This window comes from Mixophyes fleayi, chromosome 5, assembly GCF_038048845.1.
Source record: "Mixophyes fleayi isolate aMixFle1 chromosome 5, aMixFle1.hap1, whole genome shotgun sequence".
Classification (NCBI taxonomy): Eukaryota; Metazoa; Chordata; class Amphibia; order Anura; family Limnodynastidae; genus Mixophyes; species Mixophyes fleayi.
The window spans coordinates 253,362,535-253,387,754 of NC_134406.1; the positions used below are offsets into that span (position 1 = coordinate 253,362,535).

At 38.8% G+C, this 25,220-nt stretch overlaps 2 protein-coding genes across 3 annotated transcripts in view; one reads left to right on the top strand and one right to left on the bottom strand.

Annotated features, from left to right (window-relative positions):
• Window positions 1-7,347: 7,347 nt before the first annotated feature.
• Window positions 7,348-11,060, top strand: DCSTAMP (dendrocyte expressed seven transmembrane protein). The gene is made up of 3 exons (XM_075211407.1): window positions 7,348-8,612; window positions 9,347-9,685; window positions 10,736-11,060. Exons 1-3 carry the CDS (start codon window positions 7,563-7,565, stop codon window positions 10,787-10,789), a joined length of 1,443 nt encoding a protein of 480 aa, XP_075067508.1. The 5' UTR covers window positions 7,348-7,562; the 3' UTR covers window positions 10,790-11,060.
• Window positions 11,061-21,868: 10,808 nt separating this feature from the next.
• Window positions 21,869-25,220, bottom strand: part of DPYS (dihydropyrimidinase) — a 47,812-nt gene continuing 44,460 nt past the window's right edge. For both annotated transcript variants that reach the window (XM_075213953.1, XM_075213952.1), the window contains exon 10: window positions 21,869-24,480. The gene's annotated coding sequence lies outside the window, so the exon portion shown is untranslated. The remainder of the gene's footprint in view (window positions 24,481-25,220) is intronic.

Consider the following 25,220-nt stretch of genomic DNA (forward strand, 5'->3'; position numbering starts at 1 on the left):
TCACTGTCCAAAAAATATTACCGTTGTGACATAAATGTGTATGGCTGATAGATTGGCGCACACCCACCCATTGTACCCACAAAAGTTATGTTATGTTCACAGTCAATAAAAAGCCCTAAAGATCTATTGCTGAGATTCTACCTAGTTTTTTATATGCATTTCTATTCCTGAGTTATGGCAGGGAAGCTACAAAGGACCAAGGGTGCGAAATAACCTACTATTACTGTTGGGAGCATGGAAAACAAAAATCTGAATATTCGGTAGACATTTCAGGCAACAAAACATTCAATAAGTTCCTTTAGAGAGTATGTTTCTATAGTTTGTACACAGAAAAGGTGTTTATGTGATTGTACAGGATGGATGAAGTGGTTTGACAAAATCTATATTCAGAACTGTTCGTACAAGTGTTTATAGTACCTAAGAGGTGCACTATTAAATCAAATGAATGAAAATTGTCTCACACATACTAGCTGCAGTAATACTAGGCTGCTAACACACACAATGGAGAAAATTGCAAGCAATCGTTGAACTGAAAATTATATTTAATGTTGTGAAACTAAGCTGTGGATTGGTGTTGTAATAGGATTTTGTTGTGCGCTTATCTTAAAATATGTTATTTATGGTAAACAATGTTACAGAGGCGTAGAAATGAAACAACATAATTCTGTCAATCACAGCCTGTTATAGCTCTCTGTTGTCGGAAGGGCTACCGTCAGCTGTGGAATCTGCTCCGGTCATCGGGTGGTCTTGGTCCTTACAGACTATACTACCTGCTATTCTGAGATCTTACAGATCAAGGCTTGATACATCAGCATGCATTGATTGTAAAGCGCTACAGAATATGTTGGCGTTATATAAATAAATGATGATGATGATAAATACTCCATTCATACTGGAATATTTATTTTTCTTTAGAATAGGCATTTCTGCATACAATGTAACCCCCCCCCCACCCCAAGTTTACAGGTTCTACTTTTTCGTTGTTTTCTGCTACAGTTATATACATACCTCATTACTTAAATAGCATATTGTTACTAGTGTGTAAGGAACTGCTCCTCCTACTCTCTGCCAGGATCAGTACGTGGGCAGGAGAAGTTTTAAAATATAGTCCTCCATGACATATCTTAAATCATTACGTCCAAACGTGGTAAACTAAATGCAAGATCTAAGATTGGTCTCTGGTGAAAACCTGTTACAGAAGACCCACTGGGTGAGGGTGGAAATGACATCATTGGTTTTTGATTGGCGAAATAATTAGTCCATATAAATACATACATATGAATATAAAACCTTACTGTGTAAGTACTTGTAGAAGTTTAGAAATTGTAGGAGCAACACATATAAGAAAAAAGCATAGATCTAAAATAAATGCTTTCGACTGGTTTCGGACTTAAGATGATTGGACTCAACCTCTCACTGTGCGATTCCTCGATTATGTCTAACTCCAACATTTTTCTAATTTCTTTGAAGGCGGCCTCTCATCTGGCTTCTGGTATTCTCTATTAACTGTCTGCACTGTTCACAGCCATCTCTCCCCAACAAGTATTGAAAACAGCAAGAACAGGTAGGAAAGAGCAGGACAGTCTGTCAACTGTTCTGACACAGTCAATCAGGACTTTGTCCTGATTGTAAGGACAGTTGGGAGGTATGTCCTTCTTCACATACCTCTGCTCGAAAAGGGAGAGCTGTGTCCCCCTAACAGTAGTGCAGGCAGCATTGCCCATGTATATAATGGGGATAGGAAGAGTTGAAGAGCAGCCACTGTCTAAAATTATAGCCACACCTTGAAGCATGCTGGCCACGCCCACTGGTGGCGTGGCATGGAAACCCCCCTACAAATCCTGCGTTTGCCCCTGAGGTGAGTAACCTTCATCATCATTATCATCACCATTTATTTATATAGCGCCACTAATTCCGCAGCGCTGTACAGAGAACTCACTCACATCAGTCCCTGCCCCATTGGGGCTTACAGTCTAAATTCCCTAACACACACACAAAGACTAGGGACAATTTGTTAGCAGCCAATTAACCTACCAGTATGTTTTTGGAGTGTGGGAGGAAACCGGAGCACCCGGAGGAAACCCACGCAAACATGGGGAGAACATACAAACTCCTCACAGTTAAGGCCATGGTCGGGAATTGAACTCATGACCCCAGTGCTGTGAGGCAGAAGTGCTAACCACTGAGCCACCGTGCTGCCCTTAATTACTCACACAATTCCTTCATGATTCTTGATATAAAGGGGGTACTTTGGTTAAATAGGATTTATTTAGGTATTTCCATTGTGCTAAAGGCATTCACTAGTTCTCTAGCTATTGTTTTGTTGAAGTGTTGTGTAAAAAGATCGCTTCTGCTACCTGATTGCATAATCCATTATAACCAAAATATATTGGTGACCCCCAGATTTGTTTAGTGGCCCAACAAGCTTTTCTGTCCAATGGGATTCCTGTAAGAGGTAATGGAACTAGCAGACTCACAAAATGTGAGGGCATGACACTAGTACTCAGGAGAGGATGCACAATAATCAGATATTTCTTTATGGACCGCAGGCCAGAAAAGGGACTTAAAACATTCTCTCTGTAGTTTTCTTTGCCCCAATATGTCCCGCAGTTATGTGACCATGAGCCACGTCTAACACTGTTGTCTTATATGGTTTAGGATCAGTTTCTCCATAATGTCTTCCCCCCTTTTTGCATCTGGTACAATAAATCCTGGCGTGTTGCCATGTGAGGGCCTACTGCAAGGATCTACTGGCTCCCCATTAATTACTTTTACATTTTCTGTAGCTTTTACTATTTCTGGAGTCTTTTGCACTTCAAGATTAGGTATACGCTCAACTTGTTCACCATCATCTCCCCTCGGGGAAGGGGGGGGGGGATTATCTCCCTTTATAGCTTCATGCTTTAAGAAATGGACTAATCCCATAGTAACAACGGTTAAACCACAGGTGGTCTCTATGTAATGCTCGGTGTCTCCATATATTCAAGTTACACCAATAGTTTCCCCTGGTGTTTTGAGGACTTCACTAACCCAACACTCCAAAGGTAACCAGGCTGACTGAGTCTGACAGAGCCTCTACACGTTTTCCCTCAATATTCACTGTACACATTTGTTTACCTCGGCTGGTTGCACTGCTGTACAGGCCAGCTGGGCAAAGATATACAATCCAATTTACATGAGCAGTATCAAACTGCATAGGTTCATCAGTGACTGAAGCATTAGCAACAACATGTCCTAACACACTACACCCGAAAGATTTTATCATGTGCTTACCTTGTTCTTTATGAGACAGGGACCATTCATCATCATCATCATCGCCATTTATTTATATAGCGCCACTGATTCCACAGCGCTGTACAGAGAACTCATTCACATCAGTCCCTGCCCCATTGGAGCTTACAGTCTAAATACCCTAATATACACACACACAGACAGATGGAGAGAGAGACTAGGGTCAATTTTTGATAGCAGCCAATTAACCTACTAATATGTTTTTGGAGTGTGGGAGGAAACCGGAGCACCTGGAGGAAACCCACGCAAACACAGGGAGAACATACAAACTCCACACAGATAAAGCCATGGTCGGGAATTGAACTCATGACCCCAGCGCTGTGAGACAGAAGTGCTAACCACTCCGCCACCGTGGCCATTAGCCAGTCTGTAGGTACTGTAGCTACAGGCTTTCTGTTTTAAAGTCCATTCCAAGTTTTCCTATGGTTCAGTCTTACCAGAAACCGCTGAAAGTTTCGGTTGCAAGTGTGTGGGGTGCTGCAGTAAGCTGCACTACCTCTTTCAAGGTTTTGCGGTCTTGGTGCTGATCCCTACTCTACTGGTCAATGGCCAGTTGCTTCATCGTGGTGGTGTCCCCCTGCTGTGCAACTGTAGCTTGTAGTTAGCCCTTAATTAAATCCCCCTTTTCCCAAATCCAAATAAATGGGTATCTGGCACATTACTTTTTTCATGCAACAAACAGCAGATGTCAAGTTTAGTTGACTTATAAACATATAGCAGTTTTCTCTTACCCCAGTTAATAAGAGAGACTGACTGAGTAAACAGCCTGACACCCTTTAAAACTATACCTTGCAGGTGCAACTATTAGTTATCCTGCTGTCTGACTCGCAGGTTAGAAGATCCAAAATGGGATTAATGAATGGAAGACCTGCCTCTCTCTCTCTCCCCATTCACTCCAGGGAACCCTTTGATCCAGCTCTTACTTGAGCCAAAAGCTTTGGAAATCTGTCTTTCCAATACCAACAATTTCCCCTGGAGTTCAAAACACATAAGTCAGAAACCTGGGACCTATACAGTTCATCAATGATTTTGATTTTCCCCAAACTGTTGCCACAAAGTTGAAAGCATAACATTGTCCAAAATGACTTGGTATGCTGAAGCATTAAGATTACCCTTCACTAGCGCAAACCCTTAAAAACAGCCCCATACCATTATCCCTCCTCCACCAAACTTCACAGTTGGCATAATGCAGTCAGGCAGGTAACGTTCTCCCGACATCCGCCAAACCCAGACTCGCACATCTGACTGCCAAACAGAGAAGTGTAATTCATCACTCCACAGAACACGTTTGCACTGCTCCACAGTCCAGTGTTGGTGGGCTTTACACCACTCCATCCGAAGTTTGACATTGTTCTTGGTGATGTAAGGCTTGCATGCAGCTGCTTGGCCATGCAAAACCATTCCATTAATCTCCCACCGAACAGTTTTTGTGCTTACATTAATGCCAGTGGAAGTTCGGAACTCTTCAGCTATGGAATCAGCAGAGCTTTGGCGACTTTTACGCACCATGCGCCTTATCAGTCGTTGACCCTGCTCTGTGATTTTACGTGGTCTTCCGCTTTGTGGCTGAGTTGCTGCTGTTCCTAAACGCTTCCACTTTCTAATAATAATATCACTTACAGTTGACCGTGGAATTTACAGCACGGATGAAAGTTCACGAACCATCTTATTGTTAAAGTGCCATCCTGTCACAGTACTACGCTTGAAGTCATTGAGCTCTTCAGAACGATCCATTTTGTATCACAAATGTTTACAAATGGACACTGCATGGCTAGGTGCTTGATTTTATACACCTCTGATGACAGGTCTGATTGAAACACCTGATTTATACATTCCGAAAAGGACTGAACCTCTTTATTTACCAATTCCAAGTTGGGGCACTAGTAGTTGGTAATTTTACTGGCTGTTGAATGTTTTCAATCAATAGGGTCTGGCCACTCATTCTTCTGCATCATCACCTTCATTTAACAAATATACAGTAAGTATTACAATTATTTTGCAGTAGGTCAATGTTGATTGACTGAAAACTGGCATAAAATCTCAAATCATTTATTTTTTCTTATTTAATTGTGTCTTAATAAAAGGAAATGTATTTCTTAGAAATTAAAATTATCTTCCTGTGCCGTCAATGTGCCTGGGAGTTTGTACCCATTTGATTGCGCTCTGTCATCTTTAACAATATTCTAATTATTCGTATTAGGCAACTATAAAGGGATAATTTAAAAAAAATGGTTTATCGGGTTAAGATTTCTCTGTGGTGTAAAGATGCAGCCTAAAATATGCACACAAAAAAAGCGCTAAATATTATGTTTCCTTCCTTTATCTTGATTGCATTGAAAAAAAATTATGCTAAATAGACAGCAATTCTATAAAGAAGATAACATTGTAGGTAGTTTGGAGCAGGCACTTGTCAACCACTGTGACACATTTCTGAGCATCAGATCGGTTTTGCTATGGAAACATAGATGGAAAATTCTGCAGGTGAACACGTGAAAACTTAACTGCACAATAGAGTAAGTGCATCAACAAGACAGAGCTGAATGGAAAATATTTAATGGGCACTTCCGTCTTCTTCTGCACCGTGCGTATTTATATGAATAAAAATACCACATAATAACAAATGCACATTGCGTCTTTGCTTGAAATGGCCTTTCAGGTGATTTATGTGAATTGTTTGTGTGCAGCAATTATTACAAATATTTTGCTGTTAGCAGAAGTTTTGACTGTTATTGGTTGATACAATGTTTAGCCACAAAACCCTGGGACGGTTTATACCCAGTGCAGAGACGCAGGGAGGGGGGGAAAATGGAGGGAATTGGGGCTCTTGATCTTCTGCACCTCCCATGCAGCGGGCCCCTATATCTCCATGGGCCCCGGTGCACGACCCCTGCCGCACCAATGATAGTTCCACCACTAACCGAGTTGTCACTTTATTAGATACCCCGGTCCTTTAGGTAATGGAATAATCAGTGTGGGGTGAATTTTCACATTGAATCATGTGATATGAATACAGCAACATTTGAATACACACTAAGGGGCTGATTTATAGTTAGTTTGAATACAAGCAAGACATGTTGTCCTGCTAGGGGTGCAAAGGTAAACATTTTGGTAGCACATTTTATATCATCTTCCCCCTGTGGGACAAAATGGTTTTTCCAGGTGCAAATTTCACTTGATTTTCTCCTAAATCTAAGTCTGTCCCTAAAACTCAGCATTGTAGCAGATCAGGGGCTCCGTGTCATGGCTGCAGTGTACCCATCTGTGAGTGGGCTGTTTCAGCAAGAGAAAGCTCCATGACATCAGACATGACATCAGACTGGTCAAGTCCTGGCAAGGTTTCAAGAACATCACCGTGAATTCAGCTTAATGGTTTGGTTTTACCGGTCCCCTAATCTCAATCCAATCGAGTGTATATGGGATGAAATGGATCAAGTTATTTAGAGCAGAGATCCGCCACTGGATATGGTAGTAACGCAGGAGCTGACATAAGCCAACTGTCCGCTGCTGCATTTACTGCTCCTCGTTGAGTCCATGCCTAGAGTCCTACTCAACAACAGTGTATGATCCCCATGACTGCAGAGTTCAAAATCATCATCATCATCATTTATTTATATAGCGCCACTAATTCCGCAGCACTGTACAGAGAACTCACATCAGTCCCTGCCCCATTGGAGCTTACAGTCTAAATTCCCTAACAAACACACACACAAACTAGGGTCAATCTGATAGCAGCCAATTAACCTACCAATATGTGTTTGGAATGTGGGAGGCAACCGGAGCACCCGGAGGAAACCAACGCATTTGCTGTTGAATTTCAATAAACAATTTTTTATTGCAACGCAGCCTCAGTTTTCCTGCCGGTATATTCCTAACACAGATCACATTTGTATTTATCACATTTTAAGTGTCAGGAACTTCCCTTTAACACACAGAATTGCAGCTATATTTGGAAATTTTCTCATGATTCATTGCTCATTAGTGACCACAAATCTCAGCTTTGCTTATACGCATTTCCTGTAGTTTTGTGTATTAAAGACAAGAGAACCAAACTAACACTTCAACATATAGTGGGATTCTCAGAAGTTAATGCAGGAGGATATACAGCTTTCTTTTCCTTTTGTTCTGTTTTTTTTTTTTTTTTATAATACTTGGAATGTTATTGGACCTTTCACAAGACATATTTATTATCCTTAATTTAGCTAAAGAAAAAGTGTTGGCGTTTGTATATCATACGGACATAGTTTCGACCATCCTTTTATTTCAGCAGCAAAATGATCACAATTGCCCAAATCACCACAATGCTTTCCCATGGCAAGAAATTGTTTGTCTCTGGGAAAGAAAGTGGATGGAAGAACAGAGCTTGCTTTGCTTGTCTATGCCTGCTGCTCGGACTAATAATGACTGCTTGGTTGCTCCTTGTGTTTCACTTGTCTAAGGTAGGCATCGGACTGGTTAACGTGATTATTGTTCTCTTGTTTGGAGCGGCCATATCCATTCTCGCCTTTTTTTTTAAATCAGTGCGTTGCATAAGTCTCCTGTTCCTTCTGGCGTGTGGTATGAGAGAGGGTAGGAATGCCCTCGTTGCCATAGGGGGCAGCATAGTCGTGTTTAATAACGTGAAAAATATATTAGGAAATTTGAAAATCCTGGCAGACAGCATCATCTGCAACCTGGAAGCCAAACGCCTTTCTCTAAAAGTAATGCCTTTTGATTTATACATAAAAGCCCTACGTTCGATATACAAATATGCAAAACAGATTTTTTTCAACCCGTTCTCCGACATCTTTCGGATCTCTGACGATTTTCAGTGCTATGCAAAAATCTCGGACGGCAAGCTAAAAATATTGCTCAATGAAACCAAACAACAAATTCAAACCGTCTCATCGGATATATCTTCGCTGCTAGATATTCTAACCGTTGCCGGTCGCATTGCTTCTCTCTTGATTGGAGTTTCCATCATCTTGATTGGAACTTGGATGTTTTTGAAAAAATTCCTGGGTCAAAACAATGCAAAGTTTGAGAAGTCGTATATCACAAAGAGGTTTGTGGAGTACGATGCCGCCAGAAGGCAGCGAAACGCGCCGTGTGTCCTCCCTTTCAATAAAAAAGAACAAAACGTTTATATCAGAATTCCAAGCCTGAAAACTTCGAAAAAACAGAAGAGAAAAATGGTGCTGTTTTTGATCCCGGTGGTGAAAAATACTTTGATTTGGAGCTTGATTTCGTTTTTAGACTTTATGCTTTACTGGCTGATTCATACAGTAAGCGACAATCTGCAAAGCTTGCATCCCGTTTCGGTTCCAATAGCTGTGTCTTTTGCTGTAAGTATTCAAAAAAGATGTATCAGTTCTGAAAATGGCTTAAAAATATAATACCAGCTGTATGTAGTATGGCTGTTTATGTGGTATGATGATAACATTTCAAATGATGATTTTTATTCTATCAACAGTTGGTCTAACAACAAAAGCTTGTGTGATTTTATAGTTTTTTTTATCCCTTTTTAGTTTCATCTATTCTCCAATTTAACCTCAGAATTTCTCCTGGGTTAAATGAAGATGAACTTAAACTGTTCCAAATATCTTTTGTTTAAACCATGCTTAATTTCATTAATTTAAATACATAAAAAAATCTAAAAACATTATATGTGATGTATTCTTTACCACTATAAGCCAATTCTAGTCTGCTTTGATGACTTATTGCAATTCTTTTAGATGTGACATATCAATAAGAACAATTATCTAGAACATTATGCTGGTTTTATTAACTAAAATGGTTTTAATGTACATGGTATTTTAACTGTTGTTGCTTGATTTTTTACCAGTAGCAAATTTACGTTACTGAATAATATATTACATTTTTTTGCAGTTACAGTTTTTTAAATAAAGTTTTTTTTTTTTTTTTTAATGTCTACATTTGGCCTTTACAATTATCACAGAGAATGTTTCTAATCATTCTTGGTAAGCGGAACTAGTGTGAGATTTAGAGTGTTGTATGTTATTTATTGTTTGAATCGCTGACTTATTCATGTAATGCCTTTTTCTTCCTCCCTTTGAAGCACACAAAGGTGGACATTATTAATCTACATGAGTCAGGAAGGACTGTGTCTAATTACACCAACATCTTGGAGATTAAACTATTTGAACCCCAATGTGCCCCTAAACCGGAGCTCTCTCTTTCTACCACCTGGGTCCCTTTGGGCATTTTAATCAGTGTATTACTTTTTCTTGGTTTAATCTCTGCCTTCCTGATACAAATCAAATTGCTGGTGATAGCGTCATTCTATCCAGATAAGGAGTTGGAGCGAATCGCTCACCTTCATCAGAAAATACTGGAAGAAAGATCACAACTTACATCAGTCACCGAAAGTCAAAGGCTGAAGAAAATTATTTCAAGGGTAAGACAGTATCTTATTCACTTACTTTTAAGAACCAATCACTCACTACGTTAAATGGTAGCATAGAGAACAATATATATTTTTTAAAAAAATAAAAAAAAATTCAGGTTCTGAAATTATGAAACTAATTGCTGCCCAGTATTTCATTGTACTGAAAGTCATTGTAAGCTATATTGAAGTTCCACTATTGTACGCACACAGACCCTCTGCTGCGCAGACCCCCAGAGCCTCTGCTGATCAGATCAGAATTGCATGTATTCTCTACCGTACAGATTTTCTATTGCACACACTATGCTATTCCAGCCATGGAGCTATACTAAAATGCAGAGACCAGTCCTATAGGTTTGAGTAGGACTCTCCGTAGTCAGGGTCTTATTAGCAATTTAGGTTGCAGAAACTTCAGATACCACCCTCTGTGGCAGAACACTCACCATCTTTAATGCTTTTCTGAACTGATCTCTGTCAAAGCCAGTGGGTCAATATTTAATACCAGGTAGCTGTCCGATCCATTTAAAGGAAAACTTATCTTATACTTCGTTCACACTGCTGCCCCTGCAATATCCTGAGTTTTAGAACCCAGGATATCGGAGTGTCACAGGGCTTCCCAGCTCAACAGACCCCGTTCACACTGCACCTTGCACCTGGGAAATTCCCGGGATGACCCCGTTCACACTGAACCCAGGTTTGCCCTGGCAATAGTGTGAGTCATCACAAGAGGAGCTTTGATTGGCTGACAAAGATGCCCTAATCAGCTCCTTTCTGTGAGTCCCAGGTTGAATAACCTGGGTCATATCATTCACACCGGCGGCTACCTGGGACAGACCCGGGAATAACCCTGCAAAAGTCCCCGTCTAATTCCTGGGTCATCAGACCCGGGTAGATGCAGGGACCCCCGTAAGCCACAACAATATCCCCGACGACCCCCAGCAATATCCCAGGTTTTTAGGGCAGTGTGAACATGGTATAAGTAAAGGAGAGCTTCCTATGCAGGGAGTAGTATATTCCTAATCCTATATTTATATACTAAAAACAGTGTATTGTCTTTTTCAGGCAGACTTCTGGTTTCCAATTATTACAAGGAAGCATTGTGTCAAGAGTCAATGAATTGGATGCTTTCCACAATGTGTATTTATCATTCAGAGACTCTTTATGAAGACAATTGTCACAGAATAGCTTGGCTAAGTCTTTTTTCCTGAATTATACCAATGACAATGAAAATTCCAATCACAATGATACTAGAGGACACAATGCCGGGTGAAAGGGATCACTGAAACATCTTTATACAATTAAGATTTATTTTCAAAATGCATTGTATGCACTGTACGCATTAAAGGAATTATTATTTCAGCTAACTTATAAAACAAAAAAAATAAAAAATATGGATGATATTGGGAATCTTTTTTTTTTAAGAAAAATATTATATTGTTTGAAGCTGTTATTTTTATTTAAGATCAAATAATAGTTAACTGCTCTCTGATGCAAAATTATTGTACATACCCATCTGCAGATACTTCAGTCTGTTATGTGTGTCTACGTTTTTGGAAAGTACTGTTTATAAAGAGTGCGTATCCACCCATATTCAAGTAATAATATATATTAATAAAAACTTAGATTTGAATACTGGTGGAACGACACAAAAGTTGCATGCTCTTTTTAAACACGCACATTGCGGCCAGTTTGCATTCGGACCTCAATCAGGCCCGAAATCTACAAATAAGATGATTTTCCCTACACATCCTCCTGTCCTCTCACTCACTGCTGTCATTTCCTGCTAAGTTTTCTTGCTTTAACTACAGCCCCCAGTCTCCTGTCAGCATAATCATTTATTATCCCTGCACACACTGAGCTGTCAATGCTACAGAGAAACCAAAGTAAATGGTAACATAGGTTGGGTACGCTTTAACGGCGTGGAAAATTACGACACCGAGGAGTCCTCCACTTAAAATCCGAATCTGTGTAAAAACGATTTAAATCACACTTGCCTCCTTTCGGCAAGTGTGTTCCGGGAGAGGGGCGTTGCTAGAGGGTGGGAGGGGGCGGGGGAACGACCAAATGCATAATTTTGGCCCCGCCCCACAACGGAAATGCCATTTTTTGTCGCGGGGCGGGGGGTTTTTGGGGCAAAATTACGCGATTTGCCGCAAATCATATCATTGAGGCTAGGCAGTTGCGGGATGCGGGAGACTTGCCTGTTCTCCCGGGAGTCCGTGAGAACGACCCGAATTTCGGGAATCTCCCAGACATTCCGGGAGAGTTGGCAAGTATGATTTAAATATAAGCAGACTTACCTCCATACCGACGCTGTAGATCTCCGATCGCAGCAGGATACTGACCGCAAGTTATTCCGACTAGTCAGGTGTCCATTACTAGACTTTCACGTTATTGCGACCTCTGTCACTTTTCAGTGTAAGCGGCAATGTCGAGTTAAGTGTTTAAACACTTAACCTGCGGGGTCCTGACATTGCCGCTTTAAATGAAAAGTGACAGAGGTCGCAATAACGTGAAAGTCTAGTGATGGACACCTGACTAGTCGGAATAACTTGCGGTCAGTATCCTGCTGCGATCGGAGATGGAGGTAAGTCTGCTTATATTTAAATAATTTTTTCACAGATTTGTTTATACAGATACTTTGTTTTTCACAGAAGTATTGTAATATACTAGAAGATCAATATAAGCATGAGGGGAGAAATAATGTTGTAATAGTACTTTTACATCAAAATATAAAATACAATATCTGACTAACATAATATCACAAAGCTAATACAACCTATGATGTCTTCACACTTTATCCTCTAATTCTTTTTTTGGATCTTCCCAGTACTTGAGGAAGTGCCCAGCACAGCAGATACTTACTTACACTTCCCTCGATAGCATAGAGATATAGCTTTAAATTTGACTTTTTCTTTGGTACACAATATTCTATAATATAAATGTCTAGTGGCGTGTGTTAGTCTGTCTGTGTGTGTGTGGAAAAAATAAAACCAAGCTGCAGCGCCACCTGCTGGGCAGAGTTATACACTGACCTACTAAATTCTTAGTGTGTGTGGAAAAAAATAATCAGAAAGGGCTGAAATTTGGTATACTAAGATGTTTTTAATTTGTTAATTTAATTTGTTAATTGTTAAAAGTGTTTATAAAGATTTAAAAAAAATATATATATATTTCTTGAAGGAGAAGTAACAGTTGGGAGTGGTTGGTGGTTGCCGGGGGTGACAGTGGGGAGTGGTTGGTGGTTGAGGCCTGGGCTATGGCCCAAATGCATGACAAGAACCTTTTTAACACCTTAAGTAGCTTGATTTGACTAGAATGCATGAGTATCTTGCACGGGTTAACTTGTAATAATATAATGACGTGTCTTACACAACACAGAATACTGTCTGGACAGGATTATTAATAAATGTGAAAGTCACATGTTTCATATAAACAATAAAGAATAACAAATATAAAATACAAATGAAATTAAATACGAACATCTGTTGTTTTTCTCTTTAAAACCCAAATGAGAATCTTCTTTCCTTCCACAGTTCCAATGGAAATATAAATTAAGTAATGCAAATAGTTGGCGACTTTATAAAGTACAGCAGTGACAAGTATTATTTAACTCTACATCAATTTATCTGAAATTAGACTTTTATCATCACCATTTGTTTATATAGCGCCACTAATTCCACAGCGCTGTACAGAGAAGTCACTCACATCAGTCCCTGCCCCATTGGAGCTTACAGTCTAAATTCCCTAACAAACTCTAGGGTTAATTTTGTCAGCAGCCAATTAACCTAACAGTATATTTTTGGAGTGTGGGAGGAAACCCACTCAGACACAGGGAGAACATACAAATAAGGCCATGGTCGGGAATTGAACTCATGACTCCAGTGCTGTGAGGCAGAAGTGCCAACCACTGAGCCACCATGCTGCCCTTTAACCATTCATATCTTCCATTGCACAGAATGCTAGTCATTCCAATACGATGTCATTGACCAGACTTTCATAATATATATTATATGAGCCTGAATCATTCAGAAGAGCAAAGCGAAATAAAGGAGTAAGTTTTCACCTGGACAAACCATGGTACAATGCAAGGAGTGCAAAATAGTTTATTATTTTGCACATAAGTTAAATACTGGCTGTTTTTCTTGCAGCACAGAAATACTTGATAGCTTTATTTTTACACTGAAAGTTAAAGCTGATCTTAGACATGCCCTACCCCAACTATAAATCTGTCCCCACATTTTAAAATTACCTCCCCCTCCAATGCAACAGGGTTTTACCCAGGTGCAAAGTTACTCCTTTTAATGCTTTACTCTCCTTAATGACTCAGGCTCTATCTATCTATCTATCTATCTATCTATCTATCTATCTATCTATCTATATTCTATCTATCTCATATCTATCTATTTATCTCATATCTATCTCATATCTATCTATCTATCTATCTATATTCTATCTATCTCATATTTATCTATCTATCTCATATCTATCTATCCATCTATCTATCTAATATCTATCTATCTCCTATCTATCTATCTATCTATCTATCTATCTATCTATCTCATATTTATCTATATATATATATATATATATATATATATATATATATATATATATATATATATATATATTCTATCTATCTCATATCTATCTATTTATCTCATATCTATCTATCTATCTATCTCATATTTATCTATCTATCTCATATCTATCTATCTATCTATCTATCTATCTATCTATCTATCTAATATCTATCTATCTATCTATCTCATATCTATCTATCTATCTCATATTTATCTATCTATCTATCTATCTATCTCATATTTATCTATCTATCTATCTCATATCGATCTATTTATCTCATATCTATCTATCTATCTATCTCATATTTATCTATCGATCTATCTATCTAGCTCATATCTATCTATCTATCTATTTATCTATCTCATATCTATCTATTTATCTCATATCTATCTATCTATCTATCTCATATCTATCTATTTATCTCATATCTATCTATCTCATATTTATCTATCTATATATCTATCTAGCTCATATCTATCTATCTATCTATCTATCTATCTATCTATCTATCTATCTCATATCTATCTATTTATCTCATATCTATCTATATATCTCATATTTATCTATCTATCTATCTATCTAGCTCATATCTATCTATCTATCTATCTATCTATCTATATATCTATCTATCTATTTATCTATCTATCTATTTATCTATCTATTTATCTCATATCTATCTATCTATCTATCTCATATCTATCTATCTATCTATCTATCTATCTATCTCATATCTATCAATTTAGCTCATATCTATCTATCTCATATTTATCTATCTATCTATCTATCTATCTCATATTTATCTATCTATCTATCTCATATTTATCTATCTATCTATCTATCTCATATCTATCTATTTATCTCATATCTATCTATCTATCTATCTATCTATCTATCTATCTGTGATGAAAAGAGTCCTAAATTAATTGACTCAAAGTTTATTTGGATATAGTGTGAAATATTCTATTCCCCACTTGTCAACTTTGGAGATCTCCCCATCAGGGGAGGAGAAGCTGTCCCATCCTGGATGAGTAGCCACACAAATCGCGTCATCTGCCCATCTGTCAAACTATACCAGTTTCGACCTACTACAGTGGGGGCCGGGGTTAGTATGCTGCGATTAGTGGGCTGGATGCTGCAGTTTGCTCTGCTCTTCCGGGAGCCCGGGAGAGTAGCCAACTATGTCTATTCCCAGTTCCCGCAGGCAGCTCCTCCCATCCGTAAACATGTGACAATGCTTTTGCACTTACTCGTAAAAGTCTGAATAGATTGGAGTTTTCTTGTTTGCAAAAAATGTAAACAACCTTTTCTTATTTGCTAGCCCTTTCCTATCAATGTAATTCAGAAATTAAGTAATTAAAGGCTGTGCTGGAGTAGCAGAGAGTGGATTTTGCCTGCTATGCAGTGAGCTTGTTCCACTGAGAGGTGAAATAATTATCCCCCATTTCATTTCACAGCTATATCTCTAAAAAAAAAATATGTCAGCCTCTCCCGCTCTCTCCGGAACAGCCAGTAAAGAAGAGATTGTTCCTCCTGATCCGAATTTCCAGAACTTCCATTTTTTAGCATCTATGCAGGATATTTTTTCTGGAATCTCTGGAGACCTTATTAGTTGTTCTCTTAGTGATACTTGTTCCAGCATGGAATATTTGCAAACCTTCTAGGTAAAATTAACTTTGGTAACATTTTGATAGATTCCATTATCTTGCATTGCAGTGAACTGTATTGTTATTCACTGTGATATGCTGTAACTATAATGGTGTTTTATTTTTTACCCACCAATGGTAGACCAGCTATTATGCTTGGTTGTGTCTCCTTAAAGGCTAATTCCACCTGTGGATCGCAAACTTACATAAAAGCATTACAGATTTGCTCAGTGCATGTTGCCATATTTCACAGTAGCAACAGGCTCAGTTATACCAGATTATCTGTTCCTACTTCCAGTATTGGTGCAAGGGCCTGAATCTGCAGCTACAGATCTGACTGAGGGAACCTAGAGCAACATTTAAAAAACCTAAAAATTGTTGCGGAACAGAAACTGCTACAATACCTTTCAGTGACCTTCTTAATCTAACATTTAAATGTATTTACAAAGAGAAAATCAGGATGTGACCCCAAATGTAAAGCTTTAAAAGCCATCTTGGCTTACAAACTAGTACTGAAGCCCTTCCCAAACCACAGTTAGGCGTGTTCTACTCAATATTGATTAAATATCATTATTAAAACTACAACATCATTGTATGATTTAGTTATCCATTATGTCTGGGACACCGCCAGGTTATAAAGATTTGGATGGAGTGTACAACTGAGATCAATGGATACTGCCACAAAATTCTCATACCCAGTACTATAGCAGTTGATTAAGAGTTTTTGGCACATGAAAACAGTACTTCATTTTGCTCCGAAAGTATCAGCTAATTCAATGCAAATGCCTGCGTGCTGGAGCACCCGTGCAAAGTGCGGGATTGGTCGAACAGGGACGCTGGAAGTCAAATTAATACATAGGGGGTGCGCTAACCCCAACAAATCATCAAGCACCCCCAGTGGCAGAGAGCCAGGTCTGGTCCCCACTAAACCACATGTGTGGGGGCCCCTGTCATAGTGACAAACAGTGTCACAAACAATGACAAACTACTATTATTAGGGGTGTTAAATGACTCATGCAGGGAGCTGCGGAATGTAAAATATTTTCCGGCAACCCTTCTAGTTTGTACATTTGTAGCCTTCCTACATTACTCATTTAACACCCCTAATAATAGTACAGTCCCAGAAAGTCACATGACTTTCCATGTGCCGGATAGTGCATTCATCGCGATTCAGGCAAGTAGTGATTTCAAAGCTTCGCTGTTAACATCTTTTCGTCATTGCCACCTTCTGCCTTCTGAAGTCGGGTAAGTCCTTGTCGGTCTACTTATAGTCGGGGACACATACACAACCCACTCTGACTGCCTGACTGTCTGCCAACAGCAACACTGACCTGCACAAAGTGTGCAGCCGCTGGGAGCCCATGGTGAGAAGTTAAAAAAGGTGTCAGGGCCTAAATCACCCCCCCCCCCCCCCAAGAAACCATTCTAGCTCAGCTTCTGCATCATCCCCCCAATTTGAATACCGCGTATTAATTGTGCAGATTCTGTGATGAATTTAAGGGGAGAGTGACCTTTATTAAGGTTTAAAGACATCAAATTGCACCATGGAAATCGTCAGTACTTTTTTTTATAAGAATCACTTGTCTTGTTCTGTATGCTGTGTGTTATTCACAAATCCTTTCCTCTCTACCCCAACTCAGCAGACTCCCCCAGCTTTCAAGCGCTCTCTCAAAATTCACTAAGCTGCCACGGCTATATTGGCCCGGAGCGATAAGGGTTAACCGCTTCACCGCGTCAGTGAATATGCGCATAACTGAGCTGACTAGCAGTTTGCACATGAGCACCGGAACTTCCCATTCCACTAATAAACATAAATAAAAACATTGTAAAACAAAAATAGATGAAAAATATTTATAGAAAAATAAAATAAAAACCTTTCAACATTTACAAAAATGTTTTATTCAAAATATAAAGCAATTTTAAAACGATTTTCTTCAGTTATCACTATCCAGAAATGGCGATAATAGAACAAGCATTGCGGTGATACGTATATTGCAGCAATGGTTGATAAATATACCGTTCAAAGCCGGTGATAGCACAAGATGTATAGGGCGGTGGTAATCGTTAAAATGGTTTTACCCGGGGTGAGGGTAAGAGAAGACAGACCTGTGTGTGGAGGAGAAAACTGATTGAGACCTGAGATCTGTGAGAAGACCGATATATATTAATGAGATTGATTTATTAAGAGATTTATATGTAAAAGACCGGATTTGTGGAAATAAGCAATTATGAGAAACAGCATCTGATGATCGAATTATACCTTATGTAAAGAGAATTATCTATGAAGCCAAAGTGTCTGTGAGGAGAAACATCATTTTGAAAAAACAACCCTCTGGGAAAATAAACAGTGAGAAAAGCATTATTGGTATAATCAAACCCTGGTTCTTGTGAGTAAACCTGAGAAACTATCATATCCCTATATTACATAAAGCTGAAGTGAAAGGGAGATATAGATTTAACACCTGCATCACTATAAATATTTATTTCAAAGACTGTGATATAGATCCTTAAAATATATCATCTGCATCAGTATAAATGTTTATTTCAGAGACTGTGATACAGGTCCATTCAATATATTATCTGAGTTATTATAAATACTTATTTCAGAGATTGAATTGTATATCAATTTATTATATCATCTACATCATTAGTGATATGGAATTCAAATACATATCTGGAGAAAATAAAATGTACATATAGCGATAAGTAGCCACGAAGTGCACCAACGACAGCTTGGCCTGGACGTGAGGGATATTGCAAGAATCAATACTGTGACCTATGAAGTTTTACGTGTGTTATTATAACAATAATATTTATTCCAATTAATCAGGGTAACTTAGTCTACTTTCAGGCTATTAGAATGTAACTTAGTGCGATATGATCTATATATAGGTGTTAGACATAGTGAGTTATGATTAGTTTATAAAGGGAATTTTGTAGTTTTATTTGAAATAGTAAGCATAATATCAAAATTACATATATCAATAAATAAATTTAGATATTATAGTATCTATCTATAATAAGTCTAACACTCATCCTTATTGAAGTGTTTGTGATATATTCGTTAAGAATTATTATAAACTATACTGTATTGAAAGGCTAGCTTCATGTTTAGACAAATACAATAGCTTTATTATGTTCCACTTTCACAGTTTGAATCCCAGTGACGTTGGGTGAATGATGCTCAGCAGGATACAGTAGAATTTTAAAGAGATATATCCCTGTCAATCAGGAGATAATCAGGCAGGCAACAGTTATATATAATGCAATGGAGATTGTACCATCTCAGCAAGAGTAGCCAAGTAGAACAATGCATTAGATATAATGATCTCTGGGTTCTAAAGATTCTAGGAAAAAAGTAGTTAGCTAAAGTTAGAGTTACCCCTTAATTGACCAAGAGATATTTTCAAAACTTGCACCTATCTTGCATGGCTAGTACTATTGGATAATGATTTTCTCAGTTTCACATGGCCCTTTACTTGCTGGGGACTCTAGTACTGGAGACTTATTACTGAGCTCATCATATTATTAGTGGATCAAAACAAGCCAGATTTATTGTAATTTAAGGAAATAAATCACAATGCTGTAATTACCACAATACCACTGCACACACAACCTAAATCTAGCACATTGAGAATTCTGTTCCGACAAATAACACATGAAGGTCATCTTAGTCATCACCATGTTGTGTAATGTGAAATGCACGGAATATTGGTGAGGATTCGACGCATTACCAGCTACTGGTGGCAGTGCACATCAACACTGACAACTGCACATTCCTTTTTACTTACTGCAATCAGCACTTTGCTAAAGGTGAAGTGAATTAGGTCTAAGAGACCTCGCCTGTATACAGCCTTTATAAGGCACTCACTACTACCAACCTTTACATCAGCAAATTTCATTTCTCTGGTGGTGCTTAAAGAATCTCATTTTGATGCCTGTTTATCGACTTCAGCTTCGTCCCTCATCACTCTGCATTCTCCAAACACGTCATCGCTCATGACCCATCCTGTCCGGACTACGCAGGTTGGCCGGTTGTGGTGCGCTGGTGTTAGGTACCCTAGCTCAGTGCTTCTCTCCTGGGAGTAACCATCACCATAAAATATTAGTTTGGGCATTAATGGTTAGTCCTGATACGGAAAATAACTAATTATGCCATACAGCAATGCTTCCTTGCTAAATAATAACTATGGGCTCTCTCATTACAACTGGATTTGTATTACTTTATAACGCTTGGATTGGTCATTTTAGGGCGCCCAGCCCAGGAGAACCCCAGTACCAGGTTCACAAAAATACATGTGAAAGTAATTAAAGTGATTGCTTCTCTACTAAATGCCCTCAAATTATTCACAGAACTACATCATACCTGTATAATATATCACTGTGAAGTAATAAAGAAAAATAATATATTCATTCTTACATTCTGACCAAACAACTGACTTGTAGTTCTATCTTCTGGTGGACCCTCATTCCCCAGTCTACTAATAAGTGAATAGATAAAAACTTGTGAAAAAAACTTTGGTGACTTTCCTTTAGGAAGGCCTATTATATTACTGTTTAGTATAATTACTCTTACATGAAGTGAGCGAGTAATAATAACCTTTAGTATTTTAGCCTATAAGCACAAATCTTTTGTTAATAGTGGTTAGATCCAGTGTTCCCATGGTAAAGACTCAATGTATCAATGTCAGTATGGTGACTGGATTAAAGGATAAGCCCACCTTTAGGGGGTGGTGGCTTAGTGGTTAGCACTTCTGCCTTACAGCACTGGGGTCATGAGTTCAATTCCCCACCATGGTCTTATCTGTGTGGAGTTTATATGTTCTCCCTGTGTTTGCGTGGGTTTCCTCTGGGTGCTCTGGTTTCCTCCCACACATGAAAAACATACTGGTAGGTTAATTTTCTGCTAATAAATTGACCCGTGTGTGTGTATCTGTCTGTGTGTGTATGTTAGAGAATTTAGACTATAATCCCCAATGGGGCAGGGACTGATGTGAGTGAGTTCTCTGTACAGCGCTGCGGAAATACTGGCGCTATATATATAAATGGTGATGATGATGATGATATCCCCTTATACACAGCAAACAGGGGCTGACTGGCAAATTTTAGCCAGGGGTTGAGACACGACTCTGCAGCCTTCTAGGAACATTTTAAAGGAAAAAAATATGCAGGTGGCCCAGTGACGCAGGACAGGGTAGCCCACTATGTGACCGGCCCGGGGGGCAGATGCCCCCGGCCCCCCAGCCAAGCCAGCCCCTGATAGCAAATTCCTGAAGCTGAGAGTCAGATCATGTTGAATTGTGTTCATTTTCAATGCAGGAGTAACCCCAGTGAAAGCTACTTTGGGGTTAGAGGACACCAGTATAAATATATTGTTTGGTTGTAAAGTTTGTATATAAGGTGAGCCCTATTTTGCTTTTCTATCTTGTATCTCTCCATTAGAACTAGACTAAGGGTCATAATTTAAAACAAATAACACATATAAGAGAGCAGGGGCATTTAATTCCTCTACCCAGCATCCAGGAGTCTGTGTGGACCAGGGGTTTTGCAAACTGCAATAGTATTATAAACTCCATATTATTATTATTACTATATTCGATAATTGTGATACTCTTTTCATCAACATTTATGTTTCCCTTTTCTTTGTCCATCACTTGTACTCAATAATAAGACCTCTCCCACTGCTGTCACATAACGCATTTCGCCATGATAAAATGTAGTTAGTGAAGGCAATGGTGCATTTGAAGACTGCGCCATACAAACAATAAAGGTCTTGCTTTAGGTCCACTGAAGTACACTAGTTGTTCTATAAACACTTTTCCTAATGTGTTTATCTTTCTTTAGTATTGCCTATGTGTCATGTCTATGGGATTCATACTATCCTGTGGCTGCACAGCTCTGCAAAGTACATTGAGACATTATGGATAACAAGAAAAGCCCACAATTATATAATTAAAACTTTTTTATTTTATATTCTTTCATATATTATGTTTATTGTAGATATACATAGGAAGAAAATAATAACACATATTTAGTTGGTGCACAAAGAATTAATATGGTTTTATAATCTCCGTGACATTGTAAATGATTTGTAACATAAAAACAGTCTACAAAACTGATGTTCTTACTCTGCAGCAGGTGATTGGCCCCAGCACTTGCTATTTAGGTTATCTATCATGACCACATTTTCAGTTAGGTTTATTGAGCGTTTTATAGAAAGCAGAAGCTTTTTACATATATTTTTGCTGTGTAATAATGGTTTCTGCTTATGCATTCATACGTATCTTGTGCTAAAAGCTCAATAATGCTAAAATAGGAGTTGATCCTACACAAAAGTAAAACATGTAACATTCTGAAATATACTTGATGTAATCTTCAATAGGAAACTCCAAGTGGCTCTGTGTTAAATACATTTATTATACAAAATAAAAAACTAAAAATTCTTCCTGCATAGAGAAAGTCAGGGGTGTAAAAATAAGAGGTGCAGGGGGGCCACGGGTCCCAGAGGTGAGAAGGGTACAGGAAACGCTGGGTCGCACCTCCCCTCTGCTGTTCCCACTCCTGAGGCCCCCGCTCCGCTATTTCTGGATAATAGGATTTCAGAAAAGTTCCATACATGCAGTTTTAGCCGTCCTTTAAACAAGTCATTGTCTGCTCCACTAAATACACAGAACAGCTTCACTTCTCAACAGATACACTTCCACCAGCGTACACAAAGAAATATATTTGATTTCCAGATATAAATAGGCACAGAGGATAGCAGTATATGCATAAATTGAGATATTGCCCCATTTTTTATTGCGAGTCGCTTTAAATGGAAATGTGTCCTATTTTGAAACAGGGATAAAAAGAGAACTATCTCTTTTTTTTCCAGCAAGCATGTGAGGTGTAAGACAGCGATTCTTAGCTGGGTTCTTAACAGCCCCTGTCAGTTTATGATACTTCCATTTACCATGGAATATGCTAATTAGATTAATGCACTTTGCATGAATATAGGAAATCCTAAAAGCACTGTCTCTTGGGGGTAAATAGGATGGTTGAGAAAGCTGGTCTAGTGCAGTAACTCTCATAATATATATACCAAGGAACATAGATGGAATAATCTCTTGATTAGTCAGATTCCTACAAGCACTTGTTTTGCTAATTAATCAGCTCATACCTCCCCCGCGCACATTACGCTCAAACCCTACCCACAAACAGACCAAACTCCTCCCAGTTTCATGTTAAGCCCCTCCCCTCTTGTGGTCCACGAATCGGGTGATTAGCACTAGATCGGAACATAAAGAAAAACAAATTGTGCATATGTATTTATTCCACATTTGTACAGATTTACACGGCTGATGTGAGTGAAGCTATGGAGAGGGAGAGCTTTCCCATTCAATCCTTTTCAATATACTGTATATAAATATACATATATGTTTCTGAGGACTGGTGGCCAGGAAATATGTGTGATTTCATTTTCTAAACTACACCAGAGAAATGACAGCTGGAAACTGATTGGCTGCTAAGGGTTACAGCATCTTATTCTTGTGCACCAGTTTTTCCTGCCTTCTGCAACTTGCCGAGAGAAAAAAAAGCAAACTATATTAAAGTGATATTTTATGAATTTTGTCAAAATTATTTGCTGCCAAGTCCCCAGTACTGCAATATGGCCATGGATTTCCATCCCTTTTAAGCGAGTATTTTACTGCTTTCAATGTTTTGTGCCTACTAGAGGCACTGTTCCATTGGAGCCTATGGCTGGTGTTTCAGGTTACCTCAGGTGATGAGTATGCTTGCCAACTCTCCCGGAATGTCTGGGAGACTCCCGAAATCTGGGTAGGTCTCCTGGACTCCCGTGAGAGCAGGCAAGTATCCCGCATACTGCAATTTACTCGCCAAAATGACGCGATTCGCGGGGGTGTGGTCAAAATGCCGCGATGGGCCGCACCCCGCCCTCTCCTGCCCTCCAACCACGCCCCCTGCCTGGGATCTCCCGGAATTCACTATTGAAAGGTTGGCGATGAAAGGTATGGTGATGAGGCCAGCCCCAACATATGTTATTAAATGCTTATAGTATACTGAACACATACTAAAACATACAATGACATCTATTTCTATATATAATGTATACTTTCCTTTTAAATTGATATCATACCTTGACTGTTATATTACAGATAGTGCTAATTATAAATATAATAATCTGGTGATATCTTGTCACTCCCAGGAGAACCTTTGATATAAATCTAATAGCAGATAACATATTAATCAGCAAATATAACTTCACTGCTTTACAATATTGACCCAAAGGTTCATGCTCAGAATAATGAGAGATAAAATGTTCTATTACAGAGGTAGGCAGCCTTTCAATCTCCAGTTGTTATGGAACTACAAGTCTCAGGATGCCTTGCCAGTCAGAGGTGTGGAAGGGAATGCTGGGACTTAGAGTTTCTCAACAGCTGGGGAACCTTTGCTATATTTTGTGCGCATTGATATTTGATATTGATATTTTGATTGATATTTGAAAAACAGAAAAATATTTATATTATAAGTATCTTGACCTTGAGTTCCCGGCTGTGTTGTGACCATTAATCCATTGTCCTACAGACAGAAGAGACAAAGGAAAATACCATGAATAGGACACAGGAAACACACACATTGCATTAGTTAACAGTGGATACATTATAATTGTACATTTAAATACCAGGAACATTTAGGTTCGTTCTACAGGACCAACATGGAAATCATTGTCAATAGTTGATTCTTTTGTTAGCCAGAATGACAATTGTCCTCCATTGAAGATAGTTGATGAAAGTTCTAATCAACAATTTAAGTTTCCACCAATGTGTATTAATGTGAGCGCACACATGACCTAGCAATCCTTGTTCCAGAACGATTTGTAAAATAGTGGTGAGTTACCTGCTGCGCTATGAAGAGAGTATCCAGTTGTTTTAGTTGTCCTGGCAGCTCTTTCGCAAACAATTTTATTCATTTGTACACATTTCATTAATTTAAAGGAGCGTACCTTGACTCTTCCTGCCTGCCTCGCCTCTTGGGACAGAGGAGAGCAGACAGGTCACACTGTACCTTTACAGTGTGTAACAGCCCCGGCTAGTAAATGCACATCTGCAGTTTGCTTAGTACGAATATACCACCTTATTTGCTGTATATGAAGCAGAGACAGATCTTCCATTAGGCAACATAACCTCCCGCCTAGGCAGAGCCAGATTTAGACCTCATGGGGCCCTAGGCAAGATACTGGTTAGGGGCCCCCTCCCTGAAAAAATCCATAGCACTATAGTTTTTAGCATAACGTATACCCCTATTCAGGGGCTGGCTGG